This window comes from Maniola jurtina, chromosome 25 (genome assembly GCF_905333055.1).
Source record: "Maniola jurtina chromosome 25, ilManJurt1.1, whole genome shotgun sequence".
NCBI classification, from domain to species: Eukaryota; Metazoa; Arthropoda; class Insecta; order Lepidoptera; family Nymphalidae; genus Maniola; species Maniola jurtina.
The window spans coordinates 5,299,304-5,316,587 of record NC_060053.1 but is presented as its reverse complement, the minus strand read 5'-3'; the positions used below and the strand labels follow the sequence as shown (position 1 = coordinate 5,316,587).

The window sequence follows — 17,284 nt, the reverse complement described above, 5'->3', positions numbered from 1 at the left end:
CAGGTTAAAACATTTTTGTTAACCTGCATTGACAGCATCAGTCATAAATGATTTATTTGATAGATACCCCGGCAACTACGTCTGCAGCTACTTTTGCGGCGGCAACAGCTCATGTGGATCAGAAAAGATTCGACAACTTTGTTCAACTTACCTAGGGGCGTACACGGGGCTTTGAAGATTTTGCCCTACCTAGCTGTAATTAGAAAAAAAATAATTTTTCCAAAATAGTGGCCACCTATGAAACCTGTATTAATCAATTGTGTCCCGTTTCCGAGATATAAGCTATTAAAGTTGTACTGGTGGAATCATCAGTACAACAGTCTAACCACCAATACTGTGACTAATTTGATAGTAAAAAGATAAAGTACTTAATCTAATGACTAATGAACCGATTTTGATTTTTTTTTTCCACTATAGGTACTTTACAAACTTTCAAAATTTAGTATTGAAGGTTTTAAGAGCCGTGGCTAAGTGAATGCCCTAAATCTGCTATCCATTTCGACAAAATAAAAATTAAATCGAGAAATTATTGCTTGGAAAATGCGAGGTCTACTACTGGTTCGCGAATTTTTCCAAACAATAATTTCACTTGCTTTAACTGTGAAGAAAAACATCAGAAGAAACCTGCATGCTTGAGAGTTCTCCATAATGTTCTCAAAGTGTGTGAAGTCTGTCAATCCGCACTCCGCCAGCGTGGTAGACTATGGCGAAAACCCTTCTCACTCTGAAAGGAGACCAGTGCTCTGTAGTGAGCCGGCGATGATGATGAAAAAGGCCTGTAGTCATGATAATGTTAAAACTATCGTGAGTGATTTCCATTATAAGTATAGAATGTAACGGCTATACTCATATATTTAGTCGATGCTGATGTAAGCCCGACTAGTTTCAAACCCCGGATCTGTTCAAACTAGTCAGGCTTACGTCAACTTATCCTTTAAAAAAAAAAGAATATTAGCCATGCTATTCATGACTAATACACCCCTTTCCCCTCCAATTAAGCGTCAAGCTTGTGCCAGGAGTGGGTACGACAATAGTGCAACGGGTTGAGCTTGAACCGCCGACCTTTCGGAATTCAGTCCTAACCGTTGAGCTATCGAGGCTCATTGATTTTAGGATTATTATAATAAAAACGAGTGTTACTTTTAAAAATGTTTATTATTCGTCCACAATTTATCTTAGAAACTGATTTCCTTCTACCACGACTATGAGTACTCCATATGCTCTTCATCTAGCTGGTCTTCCATCGTCCCCTGGCCTTCGTCAGGCAGCGATTCATCGAGGTCGGGCGCCTCTGTGAACCGCTTCACTTGGTAGAAAGGTAACCTGCCTGGTCTTATCATTAATTTAGCGTTACGATCTGCAAAAAAAATTGATTATTAACGTGGGGGTAATAATAACAATAAGCTGTGACAGCCTAGTTGTTAGAACGTCCGCCTCCTAATCGGAGGTCGGGGGTTCGATCCCGAGCACGCACCACTAACTTTTCAGTTATGTGCGTTTTAAGCAATTAAATATCACTTGCTTTAACTGTGAAGGAAAACATCGTGAGGAAACCTACATGCATGAGAGTTCTCCGTGTTCTCAAGTCTCTGAAGTCTGCCAATCCGCATTGATTGGCGCTGGTCCCGCACCTGATCGTCTCCGGTAGTGTCGAACTGCCGTACCAATAAGTATGAGAGTGAGGGAACTTACTCAGAATTTGGCCATCGGCTTTGAGCAGTTTCAAATACATCTCTCGGGGCACTTGCAGTGTGAGTAGGTTGAACATGTATTCCGAGCGGGAAGTGTGCGCAGGTTGGAACTGTTCGGTGAACGGCGCCATTATTTCTTTGCTGGGCAAGTAGCGATCTCCGTATATCTGGATAAGAGGTTAAAAATGGGGCGTGATTAAAATACTAGCAAAAACGAAGAGAGGTTAATAATATTTTTACCCGACTGCGGCAAAGCCAAAAGTAACGGTAATGATTTTAGCAGTCTATGTATGTATGTATGTACCTATGTATGTATGTACCTATGTTTGTATCCAGATTCTGTGTGTTCCACCGTAGCGCCTAAACTACTGGGACGATTTTAATGAACGAGGTGTCAATTGATTCGTTGTAAATGTCCGGGTGACATAGGCTATATTTAATACGAAAAAATTGACCTAACAGATGTTACATCAAAAAAGTGGAGGTCTCAAAAATTTTTGTTTTGTTATTGTATCGAGTGGGATGTCAAATGAAAGAGAAAATTCTGAGCTCATAAATATAAATGTACAACAACATTAAAATATACCAAGCGACAGAAAAACAATTTTACTCTAATATTTCAGTGTTTATTATGACGATAGCAGTCGGGTTTTAGTTTTCAACTTTATATAATTTTTATGATGTTTTAGTTTTCAACTTTTTATAATTTTTATGATATAGTGTTTTTACCTACACTTCAAGGTTTCTAGATAATTTTTAATACATATCAAAAATTTCAAAACCGGCAGGATTCGGTCTTTTGGGTTCGCGCCTGACGTCCTGAACGCTAAGCCACGGTATCGCTGTATTTTTAAATTTTTTGCAATGCGCTGCAAATAAAACATCTGACTGACGCTAGAATTAAACGTTTGTTGCGTAGATAGGTGCCGCGAGATCAATGCAGCATCGTAAACAAGGCATTGACTTCGAGTATTGCACGCTATACATTGCGGGTTTGAAAAATACTAAATCATTAACCTACAATTATTACCTGTAAGGAAAATGGATATTTGTATTGGATTGTGTTTAGGTAGTATAACAATAGTGCTAAGTTTTTGCTAGCGTTTTAATCACATCCTACCTACAATATATGATATCCATACTTCCATACTAATATTATAAATGCGAAAGTGTGTCTGTCTGTCTGTCTGTCTCTCTGTCTGTCTGTCTGCTACGTTTTCACAGCCCAACCGTTAAACCGATTTTAATGAAATTGGGTAGACTTGGGATACTTCCCATCCTTTTTATCCCGGAAAATCAAAGAGTTCCTATACGGGATTTAAAAAACCGAAATCCACGCGGGCGAAGCCGCGGGCATCCTCTAGTTAGTTATAATTAGAAACATGTAATATTATAAATAAATAAAGAGCCCTGGTGCCACGACCTGATAACGAAACAGCGCATCTAATCCATACTTCTATACTCCATACTAATATTATAAATGCGAAAGTGTGTCTGTCTGTCTGTCTGCTACCTTTTCACGGCCCAACAGTGTGACCGATTCTGACGAAATGTGATACAGGGTTAGCTTATATCCCGGGGACGGACATAAGCTACTTTTTATCCCGGAAAATCAAAGAATTCCCGCGGGATTTTAACCGATTTGTATGAAATTTGGTACCGAAGTAGATTGCGTCTAATCGAAATAGGCAACTTTTATCCCGGAAAATCAAACAGTTCCCACGGGATCTATAAAAATCTAAATCAACGCGGACAAGTCGCGGGCATCCCCTAGTATTATATAAAATAACATAAATAAAAAGCAACTAAAAAAAAATTACCTAGTAGGGTAGAAAAGATATTATACTAACCTTTACCGAACAATATTTTTCGTCCACCCCCAAGTGCTTGGCAATCACATGCCGCACCATCTGCAACGAGAAAAAAACTCGATTTCCCTCAGGATTTTTAAAAACTTAAATCAACGCGGACGAGGTTGCGGGCATCAGCTAGTTATTTTTATTTAAGGAGTATTAGCTATGCTAATCATGACTTATACTCCCCTTTCCCCTCCAATTAAGCGTAAAGCTTGTGCCAGGAGTGGGTACGACAATAGTGAAACGGGTGGGGTTTGAACCGCCGACCTTTCGGAATTCAGTCCGCTTAACCGTTGAGCTATCGAGGCTCTAGCTCTAGGTATATTATAAGTGTGTTTTTTTGTTGGTTTTTCCTTCAATCACGCTGCAACGGAGCAACGGATGAGCAACAAACTCTTCTCACTCTGAGAGAAGAAGGGTTTTGGCCATCCCAAACTCTTGTCACTCTGAGAGGAGAAGGGTTTGGCCATCCCAAACTCTTGTCACTCTGAGAGGAGAAGGGTTTTGGCCATCCCAAACTCTTCTAACTCTGAGAGGAGAAGGGTTTTGGCTATCCCAAACCCTTCTCACTCTGAGAGGAGAAGGGTATTCTGCTCTGTCATGATGATGATACTCACATGAGGTAGGTGAGGCGATAGATCCTTCGTCATGATGATGATACTCACATGAGGTAGGTGAGGCGATAGATCCTTCAAGTGTTTCCGGACCTTCATCGTCGCGGCTTCCTCGGGCGTCGACGTCTCCTCCTTCACTTCCAAACCATTCACATGACCCACTAGCTGCGACAAACAAGGGTTAGGACAGGTTCACACTTTACGTGGGTTGTTTTCAGGGTTTAACATCTCCAGAAAAAAAGGAACCCTTATAGGATCACTTCGTTGTCTATCTGTCATGTCTGTCAATTCAGGGTATCATATCATATCATATTATTCTTTATTTGCTGAGTACAGGTACAAAAGGTGGTACAAATAGCATACAATGAGTCCAGTGTAATAAACCATTTCTTTCATGCAAATATAATAATTATTAATACAATAATTAGTCAAGTAGAACAATGTCAAAATTTAAAAGATGTTAAAAATTAATATTATGTCACAATAAAATTATTATTATATATTATTTTACAGTGCCAACATGTCATTTATTGAATAAAAACATTTATTTATCAACCACGAAAAAAGAAACGTAAGCAAAACCTATAGGGTACTTCCCGTTGTAAGTATAGATTGTTAGCCCTAATTCCCAGTGCGTTAAAAAAACTTAGCGTTAAAACCCGGCGTTGCGCTGATAATACAAAGTGCGCGTTAAAAAAGCGTTGACGTGTGAACAGATACTTGGGAATGCATTTGTTCTTTTTGAACGCTTTTTTAACGGACGTTAAAAAGCTCTCGTGCGAATGACGCCTTACGGCTATCGCAGTCTTAACCGCTACGCGCAGCGAGCTCAGTCCCTATGAAGAAGGACGCCGGATGGGTTTGAAACTAGTCGGGCTTACGTCGCGTCGACTAAATACGTGAGTATAGCCGTAACAATCTATACCTATTAATAACTAGCCGATGCCAGCGACTTCGCCCGCGTGGATTTAGGTTTTTCGATATCCCGTGGGAACCCTTTGATTTTCCGGGATAAAAAGTAGCCTGTGTGCTAATCCAGGATATTATCTACCTCCATTCCAAATTTCAGCCAAATCCGTCCAGTAGTTTTTGCGTGAAGGAGTAACAAACATACACACACACACACACACACACACACATACAAACTTTCTCCTTTATAATATTAGTGTGATGGAAATCACTCACGAACGTTCCCATTGACCTAAAATCATGAATTCATGTCATACTAGCCGATGCCCGCGACTTCATCCGCGTGGATTTAGGTTTTTAGAGATCCCGTGGAAACTGTTTGATTTTCCGGGATAAAAAGTTGCCAATGTCAATTACAGGGACGCAAGTTACCTTGGTACCAAATTTCATACAAATCGGTTAAGCGGATGGGTTTTTGGGAATCCCGTGGGAACTGTTTGATTTTCCAGGATTAAAAATAGTCTACCTATGTCCGCCCCCGGGATATAAGCTAACTCTGTGCCAAATTACGTCAGAATAGGTAAAACTGTTGGGCCGTGAAAAGTAGCAAGCAGACAGACAGACACACTTTCGCATTTATAATATTAATATTAAGTATGGAATATGGATGGATATTAGTATGGATAGCACAAGTAAACGGAAAAATCCGAGAACCGATGGAGAAAGCTACGCTTGGAATTTCTCTTTGTGATCAAATCAGACATGGGGAGATCTGGAGATAGATTATACCCTGTATTAACACATAGGCTACTTTTATCCCGGAAAATCAAACAGTTCCCTAGGGATTTCGAAAAACTTAAATCCGCGCGGACGAAGTAGCGGGCATCAGCTAGTCGGTAGTAATTATCAGGCAGATAATAATGATCTATAGGTACATATAATAAAATTACATAGAAAAGTGGTATCTGTACAATGGAAATATATAAAAAAAAGTAGCAGGGGTTGTTATTATATGGATGCCGAACCCGAAATTGTAATTAATATTTTTTTTGTCTGTTTGTCTGTGTGTTTGTGCACGCTAATATCAGAAACGGCTTATTTGATTTAGATACGGTTTTCACTAATATATTGTAGTAAGCTTCACTTAACATTCAGTGTTTATTTCATGTCAATCGGTTCATAAATAAAAAAGTTATGTCAATTTAAAGAATCACGGCGAACATTTTTAACGTACAGAGTACGTACTACACGCCTCGCGCCTGAGCGTCCGTGGCTATATAAAGCGCGGTCACTATTCCACGCGAACGAAGTCGCGGGCACAGCTAGTAATAAAATATACCTTCTGAGATATTCTTTCGATTTCGCTATTGCACATCTGGTACAACGTGTCCTGCGACATGTAACCTGCAACAAAATATAATTCTTTAACAGAGCTCTCTCCGTCACTTACTCCATACAATAGTAGTTCCCATTTCATTTGAATATTAAGCAACCAAAGTCCATGAAATTTTGCAGACATAGTCTAGAAACTAATATCTGTGTCTGTGGTGTTTTAGATTTTTCTAAAAATATGTAGTTTTAAAATTACAGGGGTTCAAAGATTTGTATTTTTCTTTAAAAAAAGGCCCAACTTTGTGCTCGTTTTTCTAGACAACGAAGCAATTTAATGAAATTTGGAAAAACCACAGACCTAGAAAATTTAATGAATATCATGCAGTAAAAAAATTATCGTTATATATTTTATATTGTTATAATTATGTTGGAACTACGAAAACCAGAAATTACACCCAGAAATCTTGAAAATTTCGTGCTGTCTCGATTTCTGCAAGAGGGGTGGTGAGGTGCGGGGGACGACCAACCCCCGACGGTGACGGGGGGCGGAACTGACAGTCTAAACTGGCCTAAACACACGGGCCACATTTAAACTACACCCGACTCTAAACTTGTCGATAGGTCTAACTAAATACACTGGTACATTTCAACTTGCGTTAGACGTATGCGTTACCTACTCAGACGTTGCCTGTAGATAAAAATATGTCTCATGTTTGCTGGCAATAGCGCATGCATCAAACCCTGCAAGTTGCAACTCTCTTGCAACCTATTCCTCACGCAATACGCACAGCTTTAATATTATAATTTTTGACAATGTATACTATATGTAATGCCATATCACAGGTCACTCTCTGATTTATTGCTAACAATTTACTTCCAAATCAATTCCAAATGCAAAGAAATCTAAGTGTGTTCAATTCACACTGCCCAATACCAGGACCTTAAATGACATAAATTCATTGATTAATAATCATATGTTGAAAATAAAGGAGAACCCCGTGTTTCTCGGTATAACGTTAGATGCAAAGCTTCTATGGAACACCCACATATCAACACTTGATGGTAAACTCAGCTCTGCTGCTTACACTGTTAGAAAAATTCGACAGGTACTGACGTGGAAACTGCAAAAATTGTATATTTTGCCTATATTCACTGTATTATGTCTTACGGACTCTTGCTATGAGATAAAGCGATAGATATTGAGAAAAAAATGTATTACAGAAAAGGACAGGACGTGCAATTTATAATTTAAAACCGCGCGCTGCCATACAATAAAAATATAAGGAAATAAGTACCTTATTTATTATCTTATAGTAGCTTTTAAATATATTTACAACTAGCTAATGCCCACAGCTTTGCTCGCGTGGATTTAGGTTTTTGAAAATCCCGATCCTTTCATTTCCCAGAACAAAAGTTGCCTCTCCGTAATAGCCCGTCCCCGGGATGCAACTTGTTTCTGTATCACGTTTAAATATTCTTACGTGATACAGAAACAAGTTGCATCCCGGGGACGGGCTATTACGGAGAGGCAACTTTTGTTCTGTATCACGTAAGAACATTTAAACGGATGATCCTTTTCAAATCCCGAGGGATCACCAGGATTTAGGAATGCAATTTCTTACAGCATCAGGGTTGAGGTCAACGACAAAGTATTTACTTGGTATAGATACCTTCAATATCAATTAATAATCAACACTTTTTAAATCCCATTAGCTTTAGTAGTCAGGTCCCCTGCAACATCAGGATTGAGGAGTTGGAATCCAAATTTTTTATTGAACAATGTCGCAAACTTTCTTTATCGATTAAAAAAACTAGCCAAAATTACGCAGTTAGGTTACCTGCCAAATTTCATGGTTTTGAGTCAACGGGAAGTACCCTAGAGGTTTTCTTGACACACTCGACAGACAGAGAGATAGACAACAAAGTGATCCTATAAGAGTTCTGTTTTTCGTTTTGAGGTACGAAACCCTAGAAACGTAGGAACGGCATTCCGAACCAGTGGTAAATTTTTCTGACCAAAAAACACTTTGAAGTTTACCTAAAAGTTTACAGGAATAAAAATTTATCATTGTACTCCATTCCATTTCATTCTATTCCATTCTGTTCAAAGATAAATAGATTATAAAAATATTTGTCACCGAAACAATAATTTACGATACATCAACCAATATCAATTTTACTGATGACAATCTGACTATTACCAAAGTGAACGACTACTATAATATCTATTATATACGACTAACATAATATGTATTATAAATTGTGTGCCGTTTGCATTCTCACTAAGTTCTCATTAAGTTTGTTTTATTTGGTTAAACTTTCTGGCATTTATATTGTTATGACGTTTAATTGGCAAACAGTCTGTTTATTGGCTGAAACTCAAAAATTCAGCCAATCACAACAAATAAAATATTTTAATAATGATTGATGCAGCTTTCTGTAATCGAAAACAAAATATTTGACATTAACTTGAATGTGACAGTGATTTCCGAGTAGGGTTGCCAGAGGCCCCGTATTTTACTGGTTACTGGTTGGTATTTCAGGATACAGAAACCCGTAATTATGAAAATAAAATATGAGGCAAATAAAACTAAATATTTTTAGGGTTCCGTACCTCAAAAGCAAAAAGGAAATAGGATCAATTCGCTGTCTGTCTGTCTGTCCGTCTGTCTGTCTTTCCGTCTGTCCGTCTGTCTGTCTGTCCATCTGTCCGTCTGTCCGTCTCTTCGTCTGTCATGTGTTCATGAACAAATATTAGTATTTTCAATTTTCAAAGTAACTAAATATTAAATCAAGTGGGTCAATTAAGTATGAAATTAAATATGAAAGGACTTTACCAGTACATTCTAAGACAGATTTTTATTTATTTTTATGCATATTTTTTTTAATGCATAACAGTTTTGATTTCTTGTGTAAAATGTCGAAAAAAAATACCCGAATACGGAACCCTCGGTGCGTGAGTCTGACTCGCACTTGGCCGGTTTTTTACAAATTCAGCCGGGTTGGCTTGCGAAACCAAACGCTGACGTTATGTCCAGTAGAAAGAATACATATTTTCCTTGTGCGACAATGCGTAGAATAATACCTGCGTAGCCGAAACCCACTCGATTTTGATCATGGCCGTAGCCAAAGAGGCGGAGGTTGGTTTTAGGATCTAAGCCTTTTTTTATACAAGTTAGCCCTTGACTTTAATCTCTCCTAGTGGTAATAGTGCAGTCTAATTTCTTGGCCGGTAGGGCCATACTAACCATATAACTAGCCATGACCCAAGCCTCCCACCAGACCAGAAATTTAGAAATGGCCACTGCGTCTGGGAGACCGTCAAAAACCTAAACCTAAAATAATACTTACACTATTTCTTGCATTTGCTTACCAATTTTTTTTGGAAATATATCAAACATTTCGCGCTCGCTTCACTCGCGTTTTGAATTTGTATTACTTGGTGTATGCCCCGCAATTTCGTCTGCATGAATTTAGGTTTTTAAAAATTCCGTGGGGGATTTTCCGGGATAAAAAGCTTATGTTCGTTTCTGGGGTGCAAGTTACCTCTGAATAGTAAGTATCAAAATTTTGGTAAAGAAGTATCTTGCTATGGCTAAACTCGTTTCCCTTTCACTTATTTTTTTCTGTATTGAACCAAAAACACTTACGCTCACTGCGCTGCGCTTTTTCATTGTTGTATTTTATTCCACTATCAAATTGAAAGGCGAAATTCAACTAACCAGGTAATTAGCCCATAAAGTTGAGCGAACGTATTTTTCCTCATGACAGGATTCAGTTCCGGCCCTGATAAAACCTCTCCCGAAATCAATTCCTGGCTACGGCCATGGTATTGATACTTTGAAGGTGGAATTACAAGTTAAATGTAATTTTAAGTTAACATGCATTTTGTTTTACAAAATGAAGAGTTTTTAAAAGCTATTGAAATAAATAAATAATCTTTTATTTAAAACCACATTGCAAACACAGTTCACCGATCAAGACCCGGCAACATACAGAGAAAAAATACAAAACATACAAATAAACTGGAATATCTAAATAAGCTTTCAGAGAGAACCACCGCCTATTTCTTCAAATACAATAATAAACAATACAATAATACAACAATATATAAGAAACAATGTCTCCCGTAAACAAATCTAAACCCCGTATTTTTGATGGTGGTAGCCTGTAAATCTAAAAGAGGCAGGTGGCAACCCTACACCTACCCTACACCTAGACAGAATGAAAAATTTGTTTTCATTACTCGGCAAGCCTACTGCCAAAGTTTGACAGAAAGTGTGGCGGTAGTTGTGACCTCTGATTGGCCGACTCTCTTTCACTATTTGCTAAAATTGATGATTGCAACAACAATTTTTGCTTTTTTGTAATCGAAAACAGAACACGGACGTCAAACAGGTTGACTAATTGCAATCATTTCTGACCGGCTAACATTGTTCCGCTAGTGGCTCAAACTCACTGTCGCAGCAAGAACATGGTAAATTCAGCCAATCACAGCAATTTGAATTGGATATCACAAATGTACCGATCTAGGAACCGAGAATGCACGAACCAGGGCAGATAGAGATAAGAACAATAATATCATACGTAGGAAATCGACGGGGGCTTGTTGACAAGTATCCTCTTAAGGTATGACACGGACCTGCCCGCGAAATTCAAATTTAATTTGGTTTTTCGCAATTTGTAAACTAATACGACAAAGTAGGCTTATGGCATTCTAATTGCGCCAATGGCAGTATCATCCTCACAGGTTTATATAAAAATCTTTACTTGAAAGCGTCCAGTTTAAAAGATTGCCAAGCACTTGGCGGCGGACGAAAAATATTGGACGGTAAAGGTTAGTATATTATCTTTTCTACCCTACTAATAATTATTTATTTAGTTGGTTTTTATTTTTAGTTGCCGTAAACAAACATGTTTTCTTTAATTTATATATATATATATATATAAATAAAAATAAAAAAAAAATATATATATATAGTTTTTTTTAATGCAGGAACCATCTCGGGCGCCTTCAGAACACCCTACCAAAGTTTCATAACAATCTGATCAGCGGTTTAGCCGCCCATAGAACACAAACATACAAACATTGATTTTTATATATAAGGCTAGAGGATGCCCGCGACTTCGTTCGCGTGGATGTAGGTTTTTGAAGATCCCGTGGGAACTGTTTGGTTTTCCGGGATAAAAAGTTGTCTATGCAAGCTACTCGGTACCTTTTATACAAATCGGTTGAGAGGATGGGTCTTTAGGAATTCCGTGGGAACTCTTTGATTTTCCGGGATAAAAAGTAGTCTATGTCCTTCCCAGAGTTTTTATTTTATTTTATTTAATTAAAGACTTAATTAAAAAAGAACATTTTACACCAATTGTTGTAGACCAAAGCACTAGATAAAAACTGAGACTGGTGTTTGTAATTTTGCAGCCCAAATAGACTGTAGTCTGTGCTAGGGCTGATAAAAAAAAGATTAAGATTAAAGATTAATTTATTTTAAGATTTAAAAAAAAAAATCGATGTACCCCAAGTCTGTACCAAAAAAATCGGTTCAGCGGTTGGGCCATGAAAACGTAGCAGACAGATAGACAGATAGACACACTTTCGCATCTATACTAATGAATAATGAGTGTCTGTCTGTAATTTCGAAATAACTACCGCATATTAAGGTCATATGGTTATTTGATCGATACTATAACTGAATCACACGTTTTTAAAATTTTTGTCTGTCTGTCTGTCTGTCTGTCTGTTTGTTTGAAAAGGCTAATCTTGGGAACGGCTGAACCGATTCTGACGGGATTTTCACAGACAAGTAGAGAATTGACCAGGGAGTAACATAGGCTACTTTTTTAACCGACTTTCAAAAATGGAGTTGTGTTTTTCTACCTATGTACACTGAAATCTCCGAGATTTCTGAACCGATTTGCGTCATTTCTTTTTTAATCGTTAGAGGAACTTTGCGACATTGTTTCATAAAAAATTTGGAGTCCAACTCCTCAATCCTGATGCTGCAGGGGATCTGACCAATCCACGCGGGCGAAGCTGCGGGCATCAGCTAGTTTATAATATTAGTATGGATGTAAAAAACCACTCACTAAACGCCCGATCTAGAGGGGGTAAGGCCATCAATTGCCTCTTTTTGGGATTGGTACGCGGCTTGCCCAGCGCGTCTTGGATGGCGTGATAGTTCTGCATGATGAACTCGTAGTCCGTGTCGTGTGGATATCTCCTGCGGTACTTCTTCGTCAGGTGGAAGCATGTCGGCTTGGGGTGACTTGGGTCATCTTTGATGTGTTTGAGGCGTTCATATACTATCTGGAATGTTAAGGTGGCCTTTCTTAAGTGCTTCTTTTTTTGAGGTGACAACGTCTTATAATTCGATAGAGCCGGCTGCACGCACGAAAAAACATGACTCATGCGGCGTTACCTCGCTCTGAGGCGTTCCATGTAAGGCTTGAAGTGCAAGCGAGAGCGCGGAACGAGCGACAAAGAAGCACAATCGGCCCTTGTTGTCACGTTCAACTATCGTCAGTAAACCGACTTTACAGACAACCAATTTTTTTTTTATTCACAATAGACAAGCGCTTGACCACAATCACACCTGATGGAAAGTGATGATATGGTCTAAGATGGGACGCGTTTACCTAGAAAGTGCCTATTCACTCTTGTATTAAAGATACCCGGATTGTAATTGGTAGGAAGCACAGATCGCGGGAGAGTATTCCAAACCTTAGCCATGCGTATGAGGAATGAAGACGTAAAACGTTCGTTGCGTGTAAATGGAATGTCGACGACGTAAGGATGGAAACTCGCCCGACGTCTTGCGGTTCGGTGGTAAAATGGTGAAGGGGGGACAAGATCGAAAAGTTCCTGTGCACACTCTCCGAAATATATCCTATAAAACACCGATAAGCCGGCGAACTTTACCTTACCTTCTCCATACAAACGTATCACGCCTACTATTCTATTATTTGTATTAATTGATCTAAATCGATATTTTTTTTTATTTGAATAATCAACAACTTTTATACATAAAAATATTTCAAAAAAATTATAATTTATAAATGATAAATTTAGTAAAATTATATTCATTCTGAAAGTTTGAAAAATCTCTATTTTAGGGCTAATTTTGAGGCGGCTACGTGGGTATATTAACTATACTATAAGAAACTAGAAAGTTGAAAAATTATTATATATTTAAAATTAAAACACATTTTAATTTTTTTTTTAATGATGTAACAAGAAATTCACGGTTGTCGGATTTATTCCTTTACTTGTGCTATAAGACCTACCTACCTGCCAAAATGATTCTAGGTCAACGGGATGTACCCTATAGGTTTTCTTGACAGACACGACGGACGGACGGACGAACGAAGGACAGACATACAGACAGACAGACAAAAAAGTGGTCCTATAAGGGTTCCGTTTTCCTTTTTAGGTACGGAACCCTAAAAATAGGCGTATTCCCTTCTCCTTCTGAGAGGAGACCCATGCTTAGCTGTGGGCCGGCGATGGGTAGATGCTCACACTTCCGATGGTCTCCAGGAGCTGGTGCTCACTAGTTTCGCTCAGGCGGTACAGTCCAGTGAATATGGTTTGCATTTCTAACATTATGTTATGCAGTGCTCTGCTGAGGAGCTAAAATAAATTATTATAATATTAAACATGACATATTTTCTGAAAAATTATATTACCCACAATCAAAATTAATAAGCTGTGATAGCCTAGTGGTTAGCACGTCCGCCTCCTAATCGGAGGTCGGGGGTTCGATCCCGGGCACGCACCACTAACTTTTCAATTATGTCCGTTTTAAGCAATTAAATATCACTTGCTTTGACGGTGAAGGAAAACATCGCGAGGAAACCTGCATGCCTGAGCGTTCTCCATGTTCTCAAAGGTGTGTGAAGTCTGCCAATCCGCATTGGGCCAGCGTGGCAGACTATGGCCTAAACCCTTCTCATTCTGAGAGGAGACCCATACTCAGCAGTGGGGCGGAAATGGGTTGGTTGATCATGAATCAAAATTATCTACATTTACAGTTGTACATTATTCATGAGCTCAGAATTTTCTCCTCTTCCATTCGACATCCCACTTGATACAATAGCAAAAAAAAAATTGTTGGAGATTTCCACTTTTTTTGATGTAACATCCGTTAGGTCAATTTTTTCGTATAAACTATGGCTTATGTTACCCGGACATTTACAATGAATCAATTGACACCTCATTCATTAAAATCGGCCAAGTAGTTTAGGCCCTACGGTGGAACACACAGAATCTGGAACAAACATACATACATACATACATACATACATAGACAGCTAAAATCATTACCCTTCCTTTTGGTTTTGCCACAGTCGGGTAAGAACTGTGAACAGGTTCCTCGTTAGGAACTGTCTTTAGAACAGGGTTGAGTGGTAGCTGTAACATAAAATAAATAACAGGCGACGCGATGTAAACCTTTTTTTATTGAAAAATAAAGAGAGGCTATAAAACGTACTTCATGTCATGGAATTAGTTTGAAAAACCGGCCAAGTGCGAGTCAGACTCGCGCACCGAGGGTTCCGTACTCAGGTATTTTTTCGACATTTTCACGATAAATCTAAAACTACTATGCTTAAAAATAAATAAAAATCTGTTTTAGAATGTACAAGTAAAGCCCTTTTATATGATACGCCACTTGGCATAGTTATCTTACTTTGAAAATTAAATAACAATTTTTTTTTTCTGGGTTTTTGAGATTTATTCCTGTGCTTGTGCTATAAGACCTACCTGCCAAATTTTATGATTCTAGGTCAACGGGAAGTACCCTATAGGTTTCTTGATAGACACGACGGACGGATGGGCATTTTTTTTGTGATTTAACCACAAATTCAATTGCAAAAAGCTGTGATGTTCGATCCCCGGCACGCACCTCAAACTTTTCAGAGCCATGTGTTTTTAAGTAATTAAATATCACTTGCTTTAATGGTGAAGGACATCGTGAGGAAACCACTCCTTAAGAGTTTTCAATAACGTTCTCAAAGTAGTGTGAAGTGTGCCAATTCGCACTTGGCCAGCATGGTAGGCTGTGGACAAACCCTTCTCATTCTAAGAGACCCGTGCTCTGTAGTGAGCCGGCGACGATCATAATGATGATGATAAACCACTTTAGGGTTATCTGATTTTCCCCTTAACTTGTGCTATAAGACATTGCTACCTCAAATGATTCTAGGTCCCCATTACCCTATAAATTAAAGGTTTTGATCACCTTGACAGGCACAACAGACAGACAACAAAGAGATCCTATAAGGGTTCCTTTATTCTCTGGAGATACTGAACCCTAAAAAGGAAAGAGTGTGAAACATACATCTGCCACATTATCTGGTATAAATGCTTTTAATTGATAAGGTCCAATCTTCTTGGCGTTAATTCTTTTAATCACATCTCTAGTCAAATTCCCTGCAAGACGTATGTATGCAGTTTTGCTACCTTTTTTGTTGTGTGTGAAATTAAACGCCTCAAACTCTCCGTTTATTAATGGGGTGAGATTTTTCACTAGTGCACTCAAACTTATCTGTGAACAAGAGTAATGGGCTAAGAGTCAGTGCGTACCAGACCTTCATTATTTAATAAAAGCAGAAAGTTTCTCTGTGTATTGTCCCCAACACAAAGAGCAATGATCAGCAACTGTGAAATTTGGATCATGGTGGTTTTGGTAATAAAGTTGTAAAAAATCTTACATCAAAGTATAAAGTCTAATTTTTAGGTGTAAAAAAATACTTTGACATAAGATTTTTTACTTACACCATTTTTTACCTGTTATTTCTACCAGGGGGTGACAGATAGGACCTGAGCCTGTCTGTGGCATACCCGAAAGACTAGCACAGCTAACCCTGTTAACCAACCATTACTACGACACACAGGTGGGAAAAATTTATCCATTCTAGTGCAGGCATTAACAGGGCATTGTGGATTGAACATGTGTTCAACCTCAAACTCCAAGACACCGATATGTGTAGGCTCTATAAAGAGGATGTGGAAATGCCCCTATACATCATCTTTCAATGTCAGCCACATGATGCATAAACATAGTCTTCAGTTTTTCGCCTCCTCCCTAGGAAACACATACCCCTAAGGAGGCGTAAAACATCTCGGCCAAGAAGCTGCTGTTGTTTCTGGCGGCAATCAGTATTGGACTTGAACTGTGACACTTAACGGTGCAACGGTGGCGATCACAATAGATCGGCAACGGTCAAAGTGATACAGGGTCTGAAGTCCCCTACCTACATAGCCGCTAAACCAACAAGATGGGTGCTCTGCACCCACTGTCGTGGGTCTGGACCCCGGGCATCCACGGCGTAGAATAGAATATATGCATTTTTAAAACAGAGTTAGCGTTTTAATTATAGAGTATAATTAAAACGCTAGCAAAAACAAAGACAGGTTATATAGAATAGAATAGATTTTTATTCAAATAAACTTTTACAAGCGCTTTTGAATCGTCAAAATAATTTACCACTGATTTGATTCCTACCATATCCAAGGAGTCGGTGCCCGCACGGCTCCGAGACATGGACGTGAGACACCGGAGGCAATCTCCGAAATATTTTCTACAATATGTATACCTTTAAATTCAACTAAATCATTCCAATTAACAATAGAACTATACCTAATTGCTTACCTTAAGTGGAATATTTTCAATTGCTATGATAACCATTTTAGCAACAATTATTTAACCATTAGGAAATAAAATAATATGTAAAAGTAAATTAGTTCACTCTAATATCAAATATTATAATTCTTTTAGTTAAGATGTTATAATTTTTCACTGAAGTAGTTATATTAAAACAAAAATTAATGTTTAGTTAATAATATTATACTTATTTATGTATTCAAATTTGAAAATAA

At 38.3% G+C, this 17,284-nt stretch overlaps 1 protein-coding gene across 1 annotated transcript; it reads right to left on the bottom strand.

Annotated features, from left to right (window-relative positions):
* Nucleotides 1-1,136: 1,136 nt before the first annotated feature.
* On the bottom strand, nt 1,137-17,243 carry LOC123878163. The gene is made up of 10 exons (XM_045925267.1): nt 17,058-17,243; nt 15,744-15,950; nt 14,729-14,815; nt 13,925-14,035; nt 12,493-12,712; nt 6,410-6,474; nt 4,213-4,326; nt 3,542-3,601; nt 1,693-1,858; nt 1,137-1,357 (listed from the first exon to the last, which is right to left on the bottom strand). The coding sequence occupies exons 1-10, from the start codon at nt 17,091-17,093 to the stop codon at nt 1,203-1,205; spliced, it is 1,221 nt and encodes a 406-aa protein (XP_045781223.1). The 5' UTR covers nt 17,094-17,243; the 3' UTR covers nt 1,137-1,202.
* Nucleotides 17,244-17,284: the final 41 nt, after the last annotated feature.